General features: G+C 36.9%; 1 protein-coding gene across 1 annotated transcript in view; it reads left to right on the top strand.

Annotated features, from left to right (window-relative positions):
* EIF3E (eukaryotic translation initiation factor 3 subunit E) overlaps positions 1-11,533 on the top strand; it is an 18,754-nt gene extending 7,221 nt beyond the window's left edge. The window contains exons 5-11 of the mRNA XM_029086600.1: positions 950-1,074; positions 2,251-2,377; positions 4,336-4,437; positions 5,451-5,560; positions 9,789-9,891; positions 10,148-10,282; positions 11,366-11,533. Of these exons, the coding sequence (XP_028942433.1) occupies positions 950-1,074; positions 2,251-2,377; positions 4,336-4,437; positions 5,451-5,560; positions 9,789-9,891; positions 10,148-10,282; positions 11,366-11,404 (741 nt within the window). The 3' untranslated portion in view covers positions 11,405-11,533. The remainder of the gene's footprint in view (positions 1-949; positions 1,075-2,250; positions 2,378-4,335; positions 4,438-5,450; positions 5,561-9,788; positions 9,892-10,147; positions 10,283-11,365) is intronic.
* Positions 11,534-19,382: the final 7,849 nt, after the last annotated feature.

The raw sequence follows: 19,382 nt of genomic DNA, 5'->3' as shown, positions 1-19,382 counted from the left end.
AGGGTGCAGTACTAATTCAGAGCAACTGAAGTGATGAAGGACTTCTCAGTCTTCATAGGGCTTCAATGGCCATGTCTGAAATAGGAGAGTTTTACTCTCCTGAACTAGAATCTTGAAAAGGTGCTTGGCATTTTGGTTTGTTTTGGGTTTTTTGGGGTTTTTTTGTTTTCTTTATCTATGTGGCGAATAACTAATGTTAACAAATTTTCTTCTCTAATTTCCTCATCTTTTTGAACCTGAATGGTTATAATAGACTATTAAATTTGACTTATTCATCAGACTCCAAGACAGTTAGTTGTCATGCTTTTTGAAATGATTATTACTTGCTGTGTCAGTTTGTTCTCAACATTTTACTTTACAGCCTATTTGAATTGCAGCTGAAATTTGGAGCCAATAACAGATACTTAGAGCCAAATCCTTGTTTGTGCAGTATCAAATGGTTTAAATTAAGATAGTTACATTCTTATTTCTTGGCTGAAAGTGATTGTGATGTTTCATCATTGTCTGAGAGTGTACGGCAAAAAAACTCTTGTGAGGCTTTAGAGAGAAAGAAAAACCAAAAAGCTAAGAAAGTCAAGTAGTTCCTGAGATTGCATCTGAAGAGGGAATACAGGAAACAAAATTCAGGATTAAAAAGGAAGTAATAGCTTAGTATGGTGGTCACTGGAGAACTAAAATCTATGCTCTTGCTATGACAATACAAATTTCAGCAAACAATTTGGAGTATAATATTGGAAAGCTTATCTTTTTTTATAACTTTTAGCAGATTTAACTTTAACAGATGACAGGTTAAAAAGCTGGGTGCCAAACTCAGCCCAAGAGTGATAACTGCTACAAAAAGCCAGTGGAAAATAACAAATTTTTCAACAATTATAGATTTCCATGTATTAGTATTCATGCAGACTTTCTGTGTTTTATTTGACTTAAACTAATATTATGGTTTTTTTAGTCTGTCAGCTCTCCTCTGCAATCTCTTCAGCAAAGAACATGGCTCATCCACTGGTCTTTGTTCGTGTTTTTTAATCATCCTAAAGGAAGAGACAATATCATTGACCTTTTTCTCTATCAACCACAGTAAGTTGTGTTGTGCTATGTTGAGGTCTTTAAATCAAAATGAAAGCAGGTGGTGAATATGCAAGCTTGTAGATTATTTTTCAGTCCAGTGCTGTTTCAGAAGTTCTAAAGGCACTAACACTCTGAATATTTTTTTTCCAAACCTTTTATTTTTAATTTTTGTGTATAACCTACTTTTATTGATGGTTATACTTCTCATTCAAGGAGAAGGGGTGGTGAAAGAAAAAGAACTGGCTCTTTTTTCTGGTGCTTGGCAGGGATGGGATAATGGGTTTTGCTAGAATACCAACTCTAACACATCTTTTAGGTCTTTAGGGGAAGGTATTGTTCTGGTTTTTTTTATTTTTATTTTACAACCGTTTTTTTAAGAAGGGTTCTTAAGGAAAACCTGAGAAGAATAAAAATGAAGATTGAAACACTGTAGCCATTTGTGAGAGGACTGACTTTCTTATATGTAGATCCAGGAGTCTAGAACAGCTTAACAGTAAGGAATTAGAAGTTTTCTTCTCCTTCTAGTACCTGGTTGGATATAATCTATTAGAATAGAAGAGTACTAAAGAAAAGCAATTGAATTTTTTCCATGATGATCCCAGTAGACTGGTAATTTGTAGTGGGCTTTTTTGCCTCCTTTTTGTTTTGTAATGTATGTGTTTGAGGTTTTTTTAATTTTAATGTATACTTCTCACTTGTAAATATGGGCTAATTTATTGGAGAGTTGAATAGGAAAGTTGCAGGCTTGGATGGCAATATGAAGAAGGACTTCCTGTGGTTCTGTATAGGAAAGTTGCAGGCTTGGATGGCAATATGGATGGCATAGGATGCCTTGGATGGCAAGGACTTCCTGTGGTTCTGCGTGCCTGTGCAAACCCCTCTTGCGAAATCAGTGTAGCTGACAGCTTAGGCCCGTGTTGAGCTGTATTTAGCACATGGACTGTTCTGTAGTGCTGGCTCCTTTCCTTCTCTCCCTAGCTCACTGCTGTCTTCTCTTCCTCTTACTTCCCTCCCTCTTCTTCCTGTCCCAAAGGTTATCACAAGGTTAACAAAAGTCATTCTTCTGTAGTTGGGTAAATGGTCAGTCATAAGCCCTGGTATTGTATTGGATAAAAGGTACATAAGCTATTTATCGTGAATACTGTTTTGATGTAAAATTGCTTTATCTGGATTTTTTCTTTTTAGATATCTCAATGCAATTCAGACAATGTGCCCACATATCCTCAGATATCTGACTACTGCAGTCATAACAAATAAGGATGTTAGAAAACGTAGACAAGTGCTGAAAGATCTAGTCAAGGTTATTCAGCAGGTAAGGACTGAAACACCTGATACTTTCTGTCCTTTTTTACTGAGACTTCATAGTAACTTTCTTTTAATAGTATACCTGGTTTAGGATTTCTACTTATATTTTAGTGCTCAGTTTCTCTCGTTAAACTGATTTTTAACTGTGAAGTAAAAAGTGTGTCAATTGGTAAGAGGACAGAATAATTTTTTTTCTTCATTTCATGTGAAGAAGCAGTGAGTAAAACAGAACATGCACTGAATTTTGCTTTTTTCTGTATGATTAAATGGAGAAAATTCAGCAAGATATGTGAAATGGCTTTGGATCCCATTCTTCTTTTTAGCCATTGCTGCAAAGAATTGTTATATGAATAAAGGATCTTGTTTGCATTTCAAAACCACTGAGCTGTGTGCGTTGTTTGGTGTTCATGTGCATTTTCTTGAAAATGCTTCTGTTCTCACAGTTATATGAGAATGTAGACACGGACAAGAACAATAAAAGAATTGTGTTTGACAGCAATGAAGGGGATTACAGCAAAGATCTTTATCTGGAATCAGCATGCAACTTGTATACAAGCCACCATGCTTCAAACACTTAAGATATATTGTGAATAATAAACTATATATGTGACAGGGCAGTTATTACAGGCTAGCAATCGATTATATCCACTTTGAGCATTGATGTAACTACCTATGCAAAGCACAATCAATGGCAAAGATCAAATTTTAAGTGTCTTAAGCTGTTCTTAAGCATTAGTGTTCACAAAAGGAGTAGCTTAAGAAGCTATAGACTAGTTGTAGACTCGTCTTTTATCTTAAGCTAAAACCTTATTTTAGCATTGAACTTCTAATGTAAAGAAATTCTAGTATGTGAAGTAAAGTAACATTTTATAACTTTTTTGCTTTCATTTTATCTTGTACAATTGATATGAATTAAAAAAGGATCACTAGGATGGTCCCTTTGGGAATACCAACTCTGGTGGCTTTGGTTTTGAAACCAACACTGGGTTTTTGGTTATCTTTGATAACAGATTTTTTTTTCCTAGTACCCTTCTACTCTGTGTGGTTCATTATATTAAATCATAAAGTGGTAGAGGTTTTATAGATTTGAAAGCAATTCAGGCAGGATAACTAGTGACATGTCCACACAGGAAAATTCGAAAGGTGGTTTGGTTAAGACTGGTTTATATAGTAGATGTTAACTATATGGTTAACGAGTACAATTTTGATATTAAAAAACCTTTGCCTGTAAAACTGAATTTTAAACCTAAACAGTGATACTGTAAATACAGTTCTTTGGGGAAGGAAAAATAACTTCTATAAAAAAAAAAAATCTGAGTTCTCTTAACCTGCTGATCTATTTGTATGCTAAAGCAAATATTGACAGAGTTAAGCTGTTTTAAAATGTGGATTAGACAAGTATCAGAGGATGTTTAATTGCACCTTAATATACACAGATTTATATAGATCAAGTGTTGTTCCTTCTTTGTAGTTAAGAAAGTTGAGTAATTCTTGTAATGTCAAAATAAGTTCAAGCATTTTGTACGTAGAAGGTAGCATTATTTGCATTAGCTATGTTGTCACTGTAAATCAAATGATCATTCAATTTGAAGTATGAAGGATTTGGTGTTGGACTAGTCTTTGAAATCAGAAATTGGGAATAATATCTGTTCTACTGTATTTTAAGAAATTTTGGAGGTTTTGTAGAGAACCAGCTCTAGTCTCTGACATTTTTCTAACCTGAAGATTGCAGCACTAAATGCTGAAGGTGAAACTGCACTTCTGGTTAGTTAACCCTACTATTGGGGAGAAAAAAGTGTATGTGTACTCAGCTTTTACAAGGGGAATTGGGAAGTTTAACTTAATATTTTATTTAAGATGAGGTATGGACTTGTTTCCAATATAAAATTTGGTTGAAGAATATAAGGAATACTCAAATGATCTTGTGGCCTTCATTCCTAATACTGTTCTTAATTTTTTTGACAGGAGTCCTACACATACAGGGATCCTATCACAGAGTTTGTGGAATGCTTGTATGTTAATTTTGATTTTGATGGTGCACAGAAGAAGCTGAGAGAATGTGAAACAGTAAGGTTTATAACTTTTATTAGACTTTCCTTCCTTTAAGATCAGATCTCTAAAGTTCACAGTGGACAGCTAATTTGTTTGAAGTGGTATTTGATTCCATTGCCAGTGGTTTTTGAGCTTTAATTCATGAGTATGTGTGCATTTTTTTTTGTGGTTTTGGGATTTTTTTACAACTTATTTTGTAACAAATAAGACTCAGAGGTAAGGATATACCTTTAAGACTATATTTAAGCAGTTCTAGGACAAGATAGGTAATCATACATTTGGCTGTGCTTCAGCTTTTCCATTAGTGTTTGAGAAGTGCTTCAAGAAAAGCTTGGATTTGCCTTTTGTTGTGAAAGATACTGTATCCTGGAATTGTAATGGTGAAATGAAATGTGAAGTAACAATAGGATAGTTATGAGAAATAACATTAGGATAGTTAAATGCATATTCTTGGAAAAAGTCTACTAGGAATGGTTAAATATACCTAACACCTGAGTTGACTCCTGTAAAAGTTAGTATTTCTAAGAGCTGAACATTAGTACCAATTCTTACAGCCTCTGATTTGACTTTCCTTTCATTAGTATTAGTCACCTAATTGGGTAAATCAGAAGGTGTAGGGCTGGTGTTCCTGTAGTCTGAATTTTACAGACACTTGCTCTACCAAGTAAACTGGCTTGCATGGTAAGGAGAATGCTGCTCAAACTGCAGAGTGAGAGGAGAATCCTCCAGTATGATGGGGGAGTTAAATGTTACGTGTTGAAGGGATCTTCAGTACAATTATGACAACAGTAGACTTTGTTCTCTTCTTGAGTCAGATCTTGGTGTTTGTGTTAGCATGTGATTTTAATTTAGCAAGCTGTGAAACAATGAAATCTTCTGCTAGATCTGTAGCTTTTTCTCCACATCTTGGAATGTACCAAGAACTCTTTTAGATGGACTGTTGACTGATCTTGATTATTGATGATGTCTACCAGTAAATTACTACTTCTTGTTTGTTCTTAGTGTTCCCTTTCTCCTTACACTTGCAGGTGCTTGTGAATGATTTCTTCTTAGTGGCATGCCTGGAGGACTTCATTGAGAATGCCCGTCTCTTTATATTTGAGACTTTTTGTCGCATCCATCAATGTATCAGCATTGGGTAAGATAACTTCTTAAGATAACAGAAAAATCAGTCACAGATGACAGTTTGACAAACAGCATAAACTTTAGTAGTAAAATATTCAGGCTTCGGATGAAATGAAAATCATTAGGTAAAATTTAATTGGATATTTGTCTTTCTAGCTTTATGTAATGTAATATACTTAAATTATAACAATCGTATTTTGAAACTGAATTCTTGTGGCTCACTTTAAAACAACCTGTCTCTACCACTCCCCAAACAAACAGTGCTCTCAAGCTAAAACTTTCTCATGGTGTCAAGTTGGATCTCTACTGGATATAATGGAAACTTCAATACCCAGTGTCACCTAAGTCTGGATGTCTTAATTTGGAGCTCAGTTCTGCACATATTGATATAGTGGTAATAGTAAATAAATACAAATTGGAAATATGGCAATTGCTTAAATGTATTTATATTTGTTAGATACAGATACCCATGTCTGTCTTGTGGGTATGTTCTTTGAAAACTATTAGAACTGTATTGTTTTTTTCATTAATTAAATAGAAGACAGTACATCTTATTCCCTGTGGCACAAAGCGAGTGATCCATCTGCTCTTATTAGCAAGTATGTCTGTTGTTTATTCAGATTAATGTTGTAAAAGCAGGCTTTTCAAATGAATTGGCTCCCATGTCTCTATTGTACAGACTAAGCAGGAAGACGTTGTTATGCATGCTTGAGATCCCTTTCCACTTGGCCTTTGCCCCCATTCCCCATATTTCCACATCCCTTAAATTAAAAAGGAAAAAAAGTGAACTGAAGAACTCTGAATGCTATAAAAATCTCAATAGTAGAGAATGATGCAGAGATCCTTGAGACAGCAGAAACCAAGGCTGTTAAATCGATCGAGTTCAATGGAATCTTGTTACCAGTGCTTGTATCCAGAGGAAATGTGTGCGTCTGGTCCTCTGAGGAAGCGATTTAACACTGCTTGATTTCAAAAGAAAAGGATTTGAGAGAAAATTATCTGAGTTTTACCAGCTTATTGAAAGGATTACATTTTTTTCATGGATAGGTATAGTTGCAGAAAGGTCAGAAATTCTCATTACTTTTAATCTGTCTTCACTGTGTGACACATTTGTCTTCAATGCAATTGGAAAATGGGTTTTTTTGTCCTTTATATCAGCTTAAAATAGTCAGTGAGTGCAACGTAAAAAGCAAACAGTGAATTTGAGCATTTTAGTCAGCTGTGGTGTATCGTGTTTTAAGCATAGTCATGATAGTAAACTCAACTAGATGCTGTGAAGGGAACTTCCATACTTATGTTTGTTTCTATAAGGAGGATAATACTTTACCTAAAATCTCTTTAAACAGAGTACTGGACATTTAGGGATTAAAGGGTTTTGAATAAGTATTTGGAAGAAAAAATTTAAATAAATTTATCTTACAAGATGAATTTTCTGGGGAATATAAAACCCCATAATGTCTTGCTGTTTCCTATAAATTATTTTCAGTACTGTGAATATTGCACATATTCAAGCATAAGTTTTTAATGAAAAATACTACTGCACTCTTCCCCCTCTACTCCGCTCTCGTAAGGCCCCACCTGTAGTACTGCGTCCAGTTCTGGAGCCTCCAACACAAGAGAGACCTGGACATGTTAGAATGAGTCCAGAGGAGGCCACCAGGATGATCTGAGGGCTGGAGCACCTCTCCTGTGAGGACAGGCTGAGAGAGTTGGGGCTGTTCAGCCTGGAAAAGAGAAGGCTCCAGGGAGATCTTATAGAGGCCTTCCAGTACCTGAAGGGGCCTACAAGAAAGCTGGGGAAGGACTTTTCATAAGGGCAGTTAATGACAAAACAAGGGGAAATGGCTTTAAGCTGAAAGAGGGTAGGTTTAGATTAGATATTAGGAAGAAATTCTTCACTATGAGGGTGGTGAGACACTGGAACAGGTTGCCCGGGAAGTTGTGGATGCCCCCTCCCTGGAAGTGTTTAAGGCCAGGTTGGATGAGGCTTTGAGCAACCTGGTCTAGTGGAAGGTGTCCCTGCTGATGGCAGGGGGATTGGAACTGGATGATCTTTAAGGTCCCTTCCAACCCAAACCATTCTATGATTCTATTTTCATTCTACAGTTTAAGTTTTTAAAGTACTTGTGCAGGCAAAAATACCTGTATAGAAGTAAGCCGTTTCTGTCATGTAGCTGCATATATGCTGTATATTTATTCATGTAACATGTTTTAATTTTTTAAAAAGCCCACCTCTGAAGAAGCTAAGCTAATAACATTCAGACTTAACAGGAAAAGTAGAATTATATGCTAGGTGAGATATAAAGCACTTTATATTTTCTGGCTTGGAATGGCTCTCTAGAAGTCTGTGCCCTATTCCCCTCCCAAGTGCACAGGGACCTTAGGTTAAGAAAAGAGCAAAATCTAGGTGCTGCAAGTTGGAAGGGTCCCCTGGAAGTCATCTGGTTCAATCCTGTGCACCCAATTACAGCTCTGAGCAGGACCCACTGCAGTGTTCCATTATGCTACTTAAAGTTGTCTAGTTGTTTCTTGACTATCTCCAAAGATAGAGGTTCAACACTTTAATCCCAAAGGTAGGTTGCTTAGTATCCCCAGTGTAGCAGCAGTAGCCATTCTTGTGGTCATTTGGAGGAGGAGTTATTTTGTCTGAAGCCTGCTGATGCCTCTAAAAGAGAAATACAAGAATTCCCCTGATGCACATACACCTCAGTCCATATTCTTTCAGTTTGAAACCCTTTCATTTCAAGTCAGGTGCTTAACATCGCTGATTCAAAGGTAGTAAAGCAATTTGTAGCTTCTTCCTGTTGAAATATCTATCTTATTCTGCCTAGGTGACTGATAATTCCACAAAAAATTATGTCCCTAATATCTTCTGTTCTCTTTACTTGTTTGCCTTAACTCTACAATTGCTGATTCAAACACAGATAACAGTTCTAGTGGAACAGTAGCAACTGTGGCTGGATTTTACTTTCTCTTGCTTTGCAAAACTCCAAATACTTTGTTCCATGTTTGTTGTGTAGTTTCACTGATGTGAGTTCAGTGTAAGTCCTGTATTTTAAGTTACTTTGGGGTTTTCTTTCTGTTTACCTCACTTTGTGTTTGTGACAAAAAAATTGAATTTACCGTTATAGCTGGGAGAGGGGTGAGAGATCAAGAGCATATAGGAGAGAAGACTTTATAAAGAAGACTGTATAAGTAGTCTAGCTAGATAGACGAGGTAATAATTGATATATTGTAAAGTATTCACTTGATGCTAATAATCATCAAGGGGGAAATAACTCAGATGGAGAAAAGTATTTTTAAGCAAGATGCTATAAAATGATGAGAAATTAACCTCTTGTGCAACTCTGCATAGCCAGCTGGCTTTTTGGTCATGTCTGTAGCCCTTACCTCATGTTTGTTACCTTAGTCTGAAAGCTAATGGAAGAATGAGTGTTATGAATGTCCTGTATGAGCCAAATGCCAGCAGGAAGCTAAAGGAATGGGCTGGAAAGCCACGGGAAACACCATCAGAAGGAATTATTCTTAGACAAGAGTGCTCATTTCATTAAGAGTTTTCCTTTCTCAATCCTCTCTCATCATACCTCCTTGAAATTGCAAGAAATTTTAGCATAGTGTATCTGTCACATCTTCTATACCAAACTCTGTATCATGGCTCTTTTTCCTGAAACTTCAAGGTGAAGTTTATTCCTAAATGATCTACTGAGAGAAACTTCCCTGGACTAATGAGTCTAAACTTTCCTGACTACTGGCTGGATTTGCAGTTCAGTTGTTCTCTTTGTAATGATGGTTGCTGTTTTATGTTGTGGTGAGATTACTCAGTTGACAGTTTTCCACAGAATGTTCATGTAGGCAAGATTTAATAGGAATATATAAAAATTGTGCGGGTCAAGATTTATGTAGAAGATGTAGTTCGGAATGACTAGTGCATGCTTTCAGGACGTTAATTCCTTGCTCACAGTGTCTCAGTGTAAAGCAGCAGGGGTGGGAGGTGTACTGGAGTGTGTGTATGTAAAATTTGAAGTCATTTCAGTCAAATCAAAGTGTGCTTCCCAGATACGTAGTGTTTATTGAATACAAGTCTTGGGCTGTGATAAATTTTGTGTTGATTTAACATGGATTCCATAGTCTCTAGTCATGTTTACCATTTGCAGTTCAGTTGTTCTCTTTGTAATGATGGTTGCTGCTTACCAAGATCAGATGGATTCTATTTCACCTTCTGGTTATCTGTTATCTTTTAGTATGTTGGCAGATAAACTAAATATGACTCCTGAAGAAGCGGAAAGATGGATTGTCAATCTAATTCGAAATGCACGATTAGATGCCAAATTGGATTCAAAGCTGGTAAGACTATAAATAGATCCAAGAGAATTTGTTGAGTTTTCATTAAATTTATTTTACCTTATTCAGAAACAGCAAATTCTAATTTCTACTGTTTTGTTGTTTTTTTTTTTCTTTACCCAGAAAGTGTAGTGGACTTCATTTACTATTTTTTGGTTGTGTGAGATGTTTTGTGAAAGCTCTGAAAGCAGAGCATTAAATTAAAGGCATATGCCTTCTGAGTAATTGTTAGATTTGCTGTCTCTTTCCTGTGTTTTAGGGCCATGTAGTCATGGGCAACAACGCAGTCTCACCTTATCAACAAGTGATTGAAAAGACAAAAAGCCTGTCTTTTCGTAGTCAGATGTTGGCTATGAACATTGAAAAGAAATTGAATCAGAGTGGAAGATCTGAGGTTTGTATAAGTAACATTCTTCTGAATTCCTGATATCTTTTTTTAAGTATGATTCTTAACCTGTTCCTTAATTAATCAAATGTATCTACTTCTAGTTCTGGCACTAGATATTAAATTGAAAAGGCTTATTTTCTTATAGTAAGCATTAGACAATGATTCTTGTTTTCTTCTTGCATTCTTATCATCACTAGGTATTCCTTTTTTTGTCGCAGAACTAGATGTGTTTCTGTTATAATTTGATTCTCTAATTCTTTTAAATGGTCTTGTTCACCACCTGACAAGGACTGGTTTTGAAGGGTGACATTGTAAAAGTAGTTGTATTACTTTTTTCAAGTAGGTTGTACTTGGAAAGTATCTGTAGATGTATATATAGCATTGAGGGAGCAGTGAGTGATGCTTAAGACTGGAACATGAAGGAGGAGTTCTGCAAAACCCTGTTAAACCCATTTAATGAAATACTAGAGAATATAATAAAGTAAACCAGAGGTTTAAATAGAACTAGTGAAAATAAGGAAGTTGGCAAGATCACCCAGTTTTGCCTCTGTCCATTTTACAGTATGGGAGAACAGTGTAAGGTGGATGACTGAAGTCCACTAAGGACCCAGTTGTGCATACTTGAAACAAAACAAAAACCAAACCCAAACTGCACATTAAAAGAATTTATAAAATATTAAAAGTTTTATTGGGCTTCCTCACTACTTGGCTGAAATATTGATGGAAGTTGGATGAGCAGTGATGGATTAGTTTATTCTATTAAAGGAAAGTCACATGAAACATGGTCTTTAAAAAATGTAACTGCCAAATTATTTTTATATTTAGTTTGGAATCTTCTACAACTTTTGCTTTTTGAAACTACTAATTTGGGGGACTCAGACTGTACATCTTAATTACAGCATGTATTTCTGCTCTTTCAACGCTTGCTTTAAATTTATAGGATATCCTTCACTGATTAACAATATTTCCACTTCTTAGCCATATGTTAGTATTATCATTTTCTTAATAATTTCTCATAAATTTCAGGAACCAACAGATAATGTAGTAATTTCTTTTTTACTGATACCTATTTTTTTTTTTGTTCTTTAGGCACCTAACTGGGCTACTCAAGACTCTGGCTTCTATTGAAATACTTCTGCAGAGGGGGGGAAAATCAGTTTTCATTTGACTAAAAAGCACATAAATATGTAACTTTTTTGAGAAAAGGTAATTATGTGTTCAATCCAACATTATTTGAATAAAATTGGCTAATTTTAACAGTCTGTGCATCTCTTAACTTAAATAGAAACTTAATTATGGTGTATAGGAGCTCTTTTAGCATAATGGTGTTCTGAAGCATTGTGGATCACAGTTTGCAAGATTTAAAATGTAATCTTTTAGATTTGTTTGTACTGAAGGATGCTATTGCTCTCAGAGCTGTCTGAGTTTGGAATCGGGGAATTACAGGTATTTATCATCTATTGCAAGTGTCACACATACAAAACTAAAAGCGGATGGTACAAACAAATGGTTCCCCGCTGGACTTCTGACCAAACCAAAGTCTTCTTCTGCACTTCCATGTTTTTGTTGGTTTGTCAGAGAAGCTTGGTAGAGAAAAGGCATGTGTAACCTACACCTTTTATGAAACCTTACATGCTCTACCTGCAGAATAGTTTGGGTAGACTTGTGTGTTCATGCTTCAGAATTTTTCCTGTTCAAAGGTTCTCACCTTTTCCTGTTCCTGTTCTCACTTTTAATCTTGCCCAGTCCTGGAAACTTTCTGGAGTAGAGCTTTTTGTTTCAGCAAGGAAAAAGTCTTTCAAAAGGTCTGGCTAATGAGCTGGGTATGTTTTAAAGCTTTTATTTTTTTTATTTTTTATCTGAAATTCTTAAGATACATGATGCAAGCATGAAGCAACAAAACCCTGTATTGTTCAACTGTTGTAATTTGAAGGGATTTTTTTAAAGTTTCTGGGTTTTTTCAGCCAATATTTCATGTTTCCCTGGGTTTCCTTAGCACCTTTGCACATCTAAGCTAGAAAATCCACGATCGATGTGAAGTGTAGTGACTGATCAGTGAGTTAAATGTGAATATTGGAAAGGAAGTGACACTGTCTCTGTGTATGGTTTTGAATTTAAGGTTAAGGGGAAAGACTTGCCTTCACCTTATTCCAACTGCATACCTTTTTTCCCCTATTTGCTCTGGAAGTTCTGGAAGTCATCTACATGTGAAAAGTTGTTTTAACTCACCAACCCTTCTGCTTACTGTCTGCAATTACATATTGGCTGGGAAACAGTCACAGGAACAGATTTCTCCATGAAGATAGCAGATGTCTGTCTTCAGAAGTTATTTTTTTCAAGGCATGCTTTTATCTTTACTCTCCTATGTCTAATCCTATACTATGTACTATACTAAACGAGTGGGGAAGTGGTCCATATGCTGGAAGGCAGGGTTGTAATTCAGGGGAACTGCAGCATGCTGGAGGAATTGACTGATGGGAACATCTTGAAGTTCAGCAAAGCCAAGTGTCAGGTCTTCCATCTGGGATGGAATAACCCCATGTAGCAGTGCAGGCAGGGTCATGGACTAAATGGAAAACAACCTTTCAGTAAAGGACTTGGGGATGTGGTGGACAGTAAGGTGAACACAAGTCAGCAGATGTCGTTGTGGAAAGAGATGTGCCTGTAAGAGAAATGCAGTGTCCTGTATGGACTTTACTAGCAAGGAGCAGAACCAGCAGGTTTATGGAAATGATAATTCCCTTTGGGAGAACACAGCTGCAGTACTGTGACCACCTTTGAGCTTCCTACAACAAGGCAGATATCCTCTGGTGCAAGTCTGGTGGAGGGATACCAAAATGGTGAGGAGGCAAAAGTGTGTGACATAAAAGGAGAGACAAAGAGCAGAGTAATGTTGACCCTTAAGAAAAGAAGGCTAAGATCAGATTTTGTTGGGGTTTTTTTTTTCAGTCCCTTCAATGGGAGGATTCACAGCAGGACTGGTCTTGAGGGAGCATATAGGGATGGGATGAGTGGCAATGGACACAAATTGGAACATGGGGAAATTCCAATTAGCTTTAAGGGGGAGTAAAAAAGATTTTTATTTTTATTTTTTTTACCCAGAGAGGTTATGGAATCTCCCCCTTTGGAGATGCTCAATCAGTACTGGACCATCTTGATGGACTTAGACCTGTTCTGAGCAGGGAGTTGGATTCAATGACCTTCAGAAGTCCTTTCTTTCCAGTCTAAATTATTTTATTATTTAATTTGCTATATTTATTAATATGCATAGTAATAGCTTATTTCAAAATATACTTTAATATGGCAGAGTAATGGAAGTGGTTTCCAGCAGTTGATTTAATCTTAACTACTCATTGTGCTACAGTCTAATCCTGTAATGCTCGCTGGGGAGAAAAGGGGGCAAACATCATACCTTCATAGCTTTGAAGGTAATCGGTGTGCAGGGCATTTCTACCAGTGTTCTACCATTACATAAAGGACTGTAAAAGAACAAAATTAGGACTGGGGTACGTGTAGGGTGGGGATGTAATTAATGATTGTTTCTTTAGACCTTTTTCCTAGAAAGTTTTAGGGGTTTTTTGTTACTTGCAAATTCAGTAGGTGCTCTGATTCTGCAGGCACCTTCTTATCTTGTGACTCAAAGCAGTTGTGCTGGCCTAGCAGATGGAATTGAAGAAGTGATGGGACATAAGCAGTTAAAGGTAGATCGCTGCTGAACTATATACACCAGCAGAAAAAGCTTTATTTATCTTCATACCCCTATGATGGGGATGAGGAGCATGAATCAGAGCTGAAGTTAGCAAGTTGCCTTTGGAGAGCAGAGTTTCCTAAGGCTGAGTGTGCTCTAGATGCCATGTTTCTTACTGTTCTTCAAGTTTTCTCTCAAGTGATTGATTAAATTTCAAACAGTAGATTCATTCTGCATCATTACAGCCCCAAAACACTCACTTTAGAACAATCAGATTGTGCAACAGCCATCCCTGTTCGATAACACAATCACAAAAGTGTTGTTGTGTAATAATTAAAGAATTCTTAAATGAGAAAAATCAGAATGTTTTTTGTAAACAGCAAGGAAATGGCCCATGTGCAGCTTTCCTTTTGACAGGAAGAATTTGCTTAAATAGTCAGAGATTTAAAATCATCTTATCTCTGGAGCACAGTACTGAGTTATCATAGCTTTCCATTCTGTTTTTTCTGACCTTTCATCTCTCAGGTGCACATGTATGGAAAGGTATGTGCAGGTTGTAGCACTGCTTAAATTCTTATTACTTTTGCTCAGATACTGAGTGAAACATCAGTTACATGAACAGTTTGGAGGCTTGAGAATTTTTTCTGTGTGTAAACCTTAAAGGAAAACACTGCCTTCTGTAAATGTGTTGTGCATCAAAATATGGGTTTGTGGGTTGATTTTTATTTTTTTGGAGAGGTGTGGTGGTTGAGGAGCATCTTGGTTTTGCACTAGCATCTAAATCCTGGTGCAGTGATTTCTGAAGCCCCTGACTTAAGTACACAGTCAGGTAGGTTTCAGAACAGGAGTTCAAAATGAGGATTTATATGACTTGCTGAAAGAGACGTTTGCTAGTCATTTCACTAAAACAGAATCATAAAAATGATGTAAAATTCAGAACAAACTGTATTCACTGGTCATATATCGGCTATGTTATAAGTAATACTTCCAACTTCCTGAAATTCTGATTTCATTTCTGATAATAGGGTTTTTAAAACAATTTTTTTTTAATTATTTCTGTCAGTCATCTAATGTTATCTCTGCCTAGGAGAAGTTGTGAAAGAGTTAGTGTTGGTATTCTTAAAGTAAATACCAAAACATAAAGGTGGTTATATGGTTGGAGGGGAGTACATGTGTTCTGAAGCGCATCTGCTGTTAACACAGGATAATGTTGCTAAAATCATTCTCTTAAATTGCATAGATCTCACCTGGTTTTGCTGAGTGAAAGGAGAAGGTCTCATTCAGAATGTTGGTATGCTGTAGGCTCTGAAGGGTTTTAGTTCCCAGTGACTCTTTGGTGAAGTAAATATACTGTGTGGCCCAGTATGCATCTAGTCCCCTAACTTTTTTCCATATGTGCCAGTACTGCTCATTAGAGAGGAAAGTGTTGTGGAACCTGAATCTCAAAAGTATGAGCCCTCTCAAGGGCTGCACATGAGGGTGCTGTAACAGTGCTCTGTCCCTGCCACTGGTCTCCGAATGGCTTTTCCACATGACTGGATGTGTGCTCAGCAGAGCTTGTCACCATGGCATGGATCACAGCATCTTCCTTGCACCGTGAATGTGGGAGTTTTTCACAGAGTGAGTAAGTTATGATTGAATTACATAGGGAGGGGAGTGCAAAAGAGGGAAGGCAAAGCATGTTCTCAGCTGAAGGGTGAAACTGGCCAGAGCATGAGTTTGCAATAGGTTGGCAGGAGATGAAACTTCAAGCATGACAATTGTGAATTCTGTCATCATTTTCCATTGACTAAGCTAATGAGAAACTTCATTAGTAGCGATATTTTATAAACCACCAAGAATAGTTGTTCTCCTCTTTAAATTACATGAAGATAAGATCCACTTTCTGCATCTTGTTTTGGCTTTGCTTTTACAAAAACACTTGTAGGAAGTGCTAAAAGAAGCCTTTGGAAAGGGGAGAAAGGAAGAACATTTTAAGACTTCTCTTTCCTTCTTTTGGAAGGGAGAAAGGGAAGAAAGGTGGAAGATGAGGAAATCTTGTACTTCCCCTGCTGCAAAGGACTCTCTTTGAACAAAGTTGGTTTGTTTTTTCAGTAAATTTGTTGAGCAGTTATGATGTTATATTGTCAAGTTTTCCTTCTTTTGTAGAAAATAAAGATTTTAGTTTTCTTTTTAAACAAGTCTATCATGTAAAGCTATGATTCTCTGGGAGTTAAAATGTTTCATTTGTAATCTCATTTAGAGAAGATGTGTTGTCATGTTTGTTACTTTTAAAATAAATTTTTTTAATAGTTTTTAATAAATGTCTTCTGAATTCTTATAGCAGAAATGCCATCAGGAATTAAGCCTGCAAAAGCTATTTGAGGACTTATAAGTAAAAGAGGAGGGTAGGGGTAAGGAGAACAGTGCTGCCTCTGGTAACAAACTCCTTTTATAGCATGTACAAGTGGAGCAATGGTGTGAGGAATTCTTAATCTTCCCTGCAATTAGCTGGTAACTGTGCAACCTTTAATATCCAAGAGGAAAGCAAAATTGGATGCCGGTGAGCTGTACATTAAAGTAAAGATTTAAAACCCCACTGGCAGCTTGTAGAGGCATACACGTTATTCTCTGCTCCAAGTCATCACTGGGTTTTCTGTCCTAAGACTGTGCTGTGCGAGCTAAAAGCACTGGCTGCTGGAATGTTTTAAGTTGGAACCAGGAAGAATTGGGTGAGGGAGGTCAGTGGAAAGCACTGAGGGCACAGCATTGCTGGAAAAGTGGATTTGGCTTTCCTTGATCCTTTTGTGGCTGTCAGCAGAGGATTTGGTGTATTTACTATCTTTGTAACTAAACAAGATGGCAACAAGTGGACACCTATCTCCTTACAGCAAATTAATGTGGCAAAGACCTCTGAGGCCAGTCAGTAACTGGGTGTTTATTACACAGAACAGGCTGCCAGTAACCTCTACAGGAGGAGCATGTGAGCCTCCCTGCAGGTGGATTCATGAATTCGGCATCCTTACAAAGGATGATAACTCACAACAGGAGCAGTTGTGGATCTAATTAATTTCCATAACTGAACAGCAAACTCACAGGAAGTAAAATAATGTCTTCTATAATGCAGTCCTGATTAAATAAACTGTAATTTAAATATGTGACAATGCAAAGCTGCAGACCTCTTAATGAGTGTTTTCATTTTGTATGAGAGAGCAATGCTTTACAAAGAGCAAAACCATCATCGAGTTACAGCTATCCAAAGATGCTCACATTCAGTTCTTCAAGTAGCGGAAGCCAGGGTTTCACAGCAGCCTGGGCTACAGAGTAAGTTACACCTCGGTGTCTTCCTTGACTACACACACACGTCTATCTTCATGAGTACTGTATTTCCTTCTTGCTTAGTGCATCCTCAGTGATAGGAAGGCAATTTGAATCTGGGCTATGTGCAGTCCCTGTGTCCCCCTGTAAATGAGGCTATGTGGTGGCATCATCCTTGTTATTGAACACTGATGCTGGTTGTGGAAGGATTAAGATTCTACATGTGGCTTGAACACAGTTTTCTTGATTAATCTCAAAAAAAAAAAATCCACTTTAATCTTTGTTTCTGCACTTAAGAAATAGAAGTTAAAGTACCTTTTTGGAGTACTAAGATGTTAATTAATGTAATTATTTCAGTATGTTTTTGTATCCTTGTACAGTAGAAATGCAAGGTATTACTTGATAATAATTGTTCAGATTATATTTAATTTGGGTTTTTGTTTCCAATTTCTACTGCTTTAAGAAGCATTTTTCCTCCCATGATGCCAGATTGATGTATTTTTGAGGAGACAAAAAGGTGATTACATTTAGACATCAAGATTTTATCCTAGTTCATCCTTCTCTCTTATATGAACATTGTGTTGTATTATTTCCTTGATGTAAAAATCCTAATGATTTTTGGAAAAGATGAAATAACTTTTATTTGTAAATACAGGAAATTTTGAGCTTTAAACAGTATATACAATAGAGAGCAACCTGGGTTTTTTTTTTTCTGCAGGTTCATTTTTGACCTAACTAGGGACTATTTTAGTGCCATGCCTGTCTTACTGTGTATGTAGGTCTTATTTCAACTTATTTTCCTTTCCATTCCTCGCTTCATACTGCCTTATAAACCTTCCTGAAGGATCTGAAACTCACTCAGGGCAGGCAGCTTCCAAAGCTTTAAAAACACTTATTGGAAATTACTAGTATGAAAAATATAGCACAATATACTGTATGATTTGAATATAAAGGAACTGTGACCAACAATGGGAAATGTCAGAGAATTTCTGTGCTGCTCCAGGAGGTTCAAATTAAGTTAGAAGAAACAAGGACACTCATCTATTTTGGCTTTCAACATGGTCAGATGTTAGTTTCTTGTACAAATTCAGTCAGTGTTTTCAAAGAATATACAGTTTCAGCTAAAATTACTTGCACAGCTCAAAGGTACTAATAATTTGCAGTGCCCTGTCCTGCCAAGTAAACAGAGATTGTGAGAGGTCAAACACTTGTGATTATCGAGTTATTACTGGTATGTCCCACTATAGATTGAGGAACCTAATTTAGACAGCCATGACATTTCAGATCTTGGCTACATTTTATGAAGTGCCATAGGAGCCTTTTGGATCAAAGGTGCTTTATTTTAAGAGTACAGTGAAGGAATATTCCTGATGTCTATTTTGACTTCACTCAATCCCCATCCCCCAAAAAACTATCCGACTGCATCTTGTTATATAATTTATCTGTCAATTCTGTCAAAAAGGAGAGCTTGTGTTACTTGGAGGGTGTTCATGCCAATTCCAAAGTGAAAAGCGACGCACACTGCCAGTACAGCAATTGCCTGCAGGCTTATTGAATTTCTTCACTCCTACTCACCACCAAAACCAGCTCAGAAAAAAAAAAACAACAAAACTACCCGAAAAGGCTTGTCAGAAGTCCACAGAACTGAAAGCTGATTAAATACTAAAAATTCTTACTAGAGGAGGGGGGAATATGTATATTAAACATTATTAATGGGCTATTGTATATGTGCTTTACTCATGTATAAAGTCAGGCTCAGTGGGACTGTTGAACATGTAGGCAAAGGGAGCCACAAAGGGGGATATGTTGTGTTAGTTTAAACCCACGTACATATTTCAGTACCACCATGTTGTCTTTGTCTTCACTTGCTTTACTGGTTCTGAGTTGATCCCATGAAGAGAGCTAACACAGCCCTCCTCTCTTTCACTCCCTCTATGTGTTAACTCCACACTTGTGGAACAAGTAAATAGGATATAAAAGGATATCTATCAGCTGGCAGGGTCCATCTATTTAGCTAATGGTACCCATCAATTTGTGCAGGATTCATCAACTCAAAACCACCAGTTCCAGAGCAGCAGGGAATCTGAGATGCAGTATTTGTCCCTTGCAGGTTTTCCCAGC

This window comes from Antrostomus carolinensis, unplaced genomic scaffold, assembly GCF_000700745.2.
Source record: "Antrostomus carolinensis isolate BGI_N321 unplaced genomic scaffold, ASM70074v2 scaffold14658, whole genome shotgun sequence".
NCBI lineage: Eukaryota > Metazoa > Chordata > Aves > Caprimulgiformes > Caprimulgidae > Antrostomus > Antrostomus carolinensis.
This window is presented reverse-complemented; position numbering and strand designations above follow the sequence as displayed.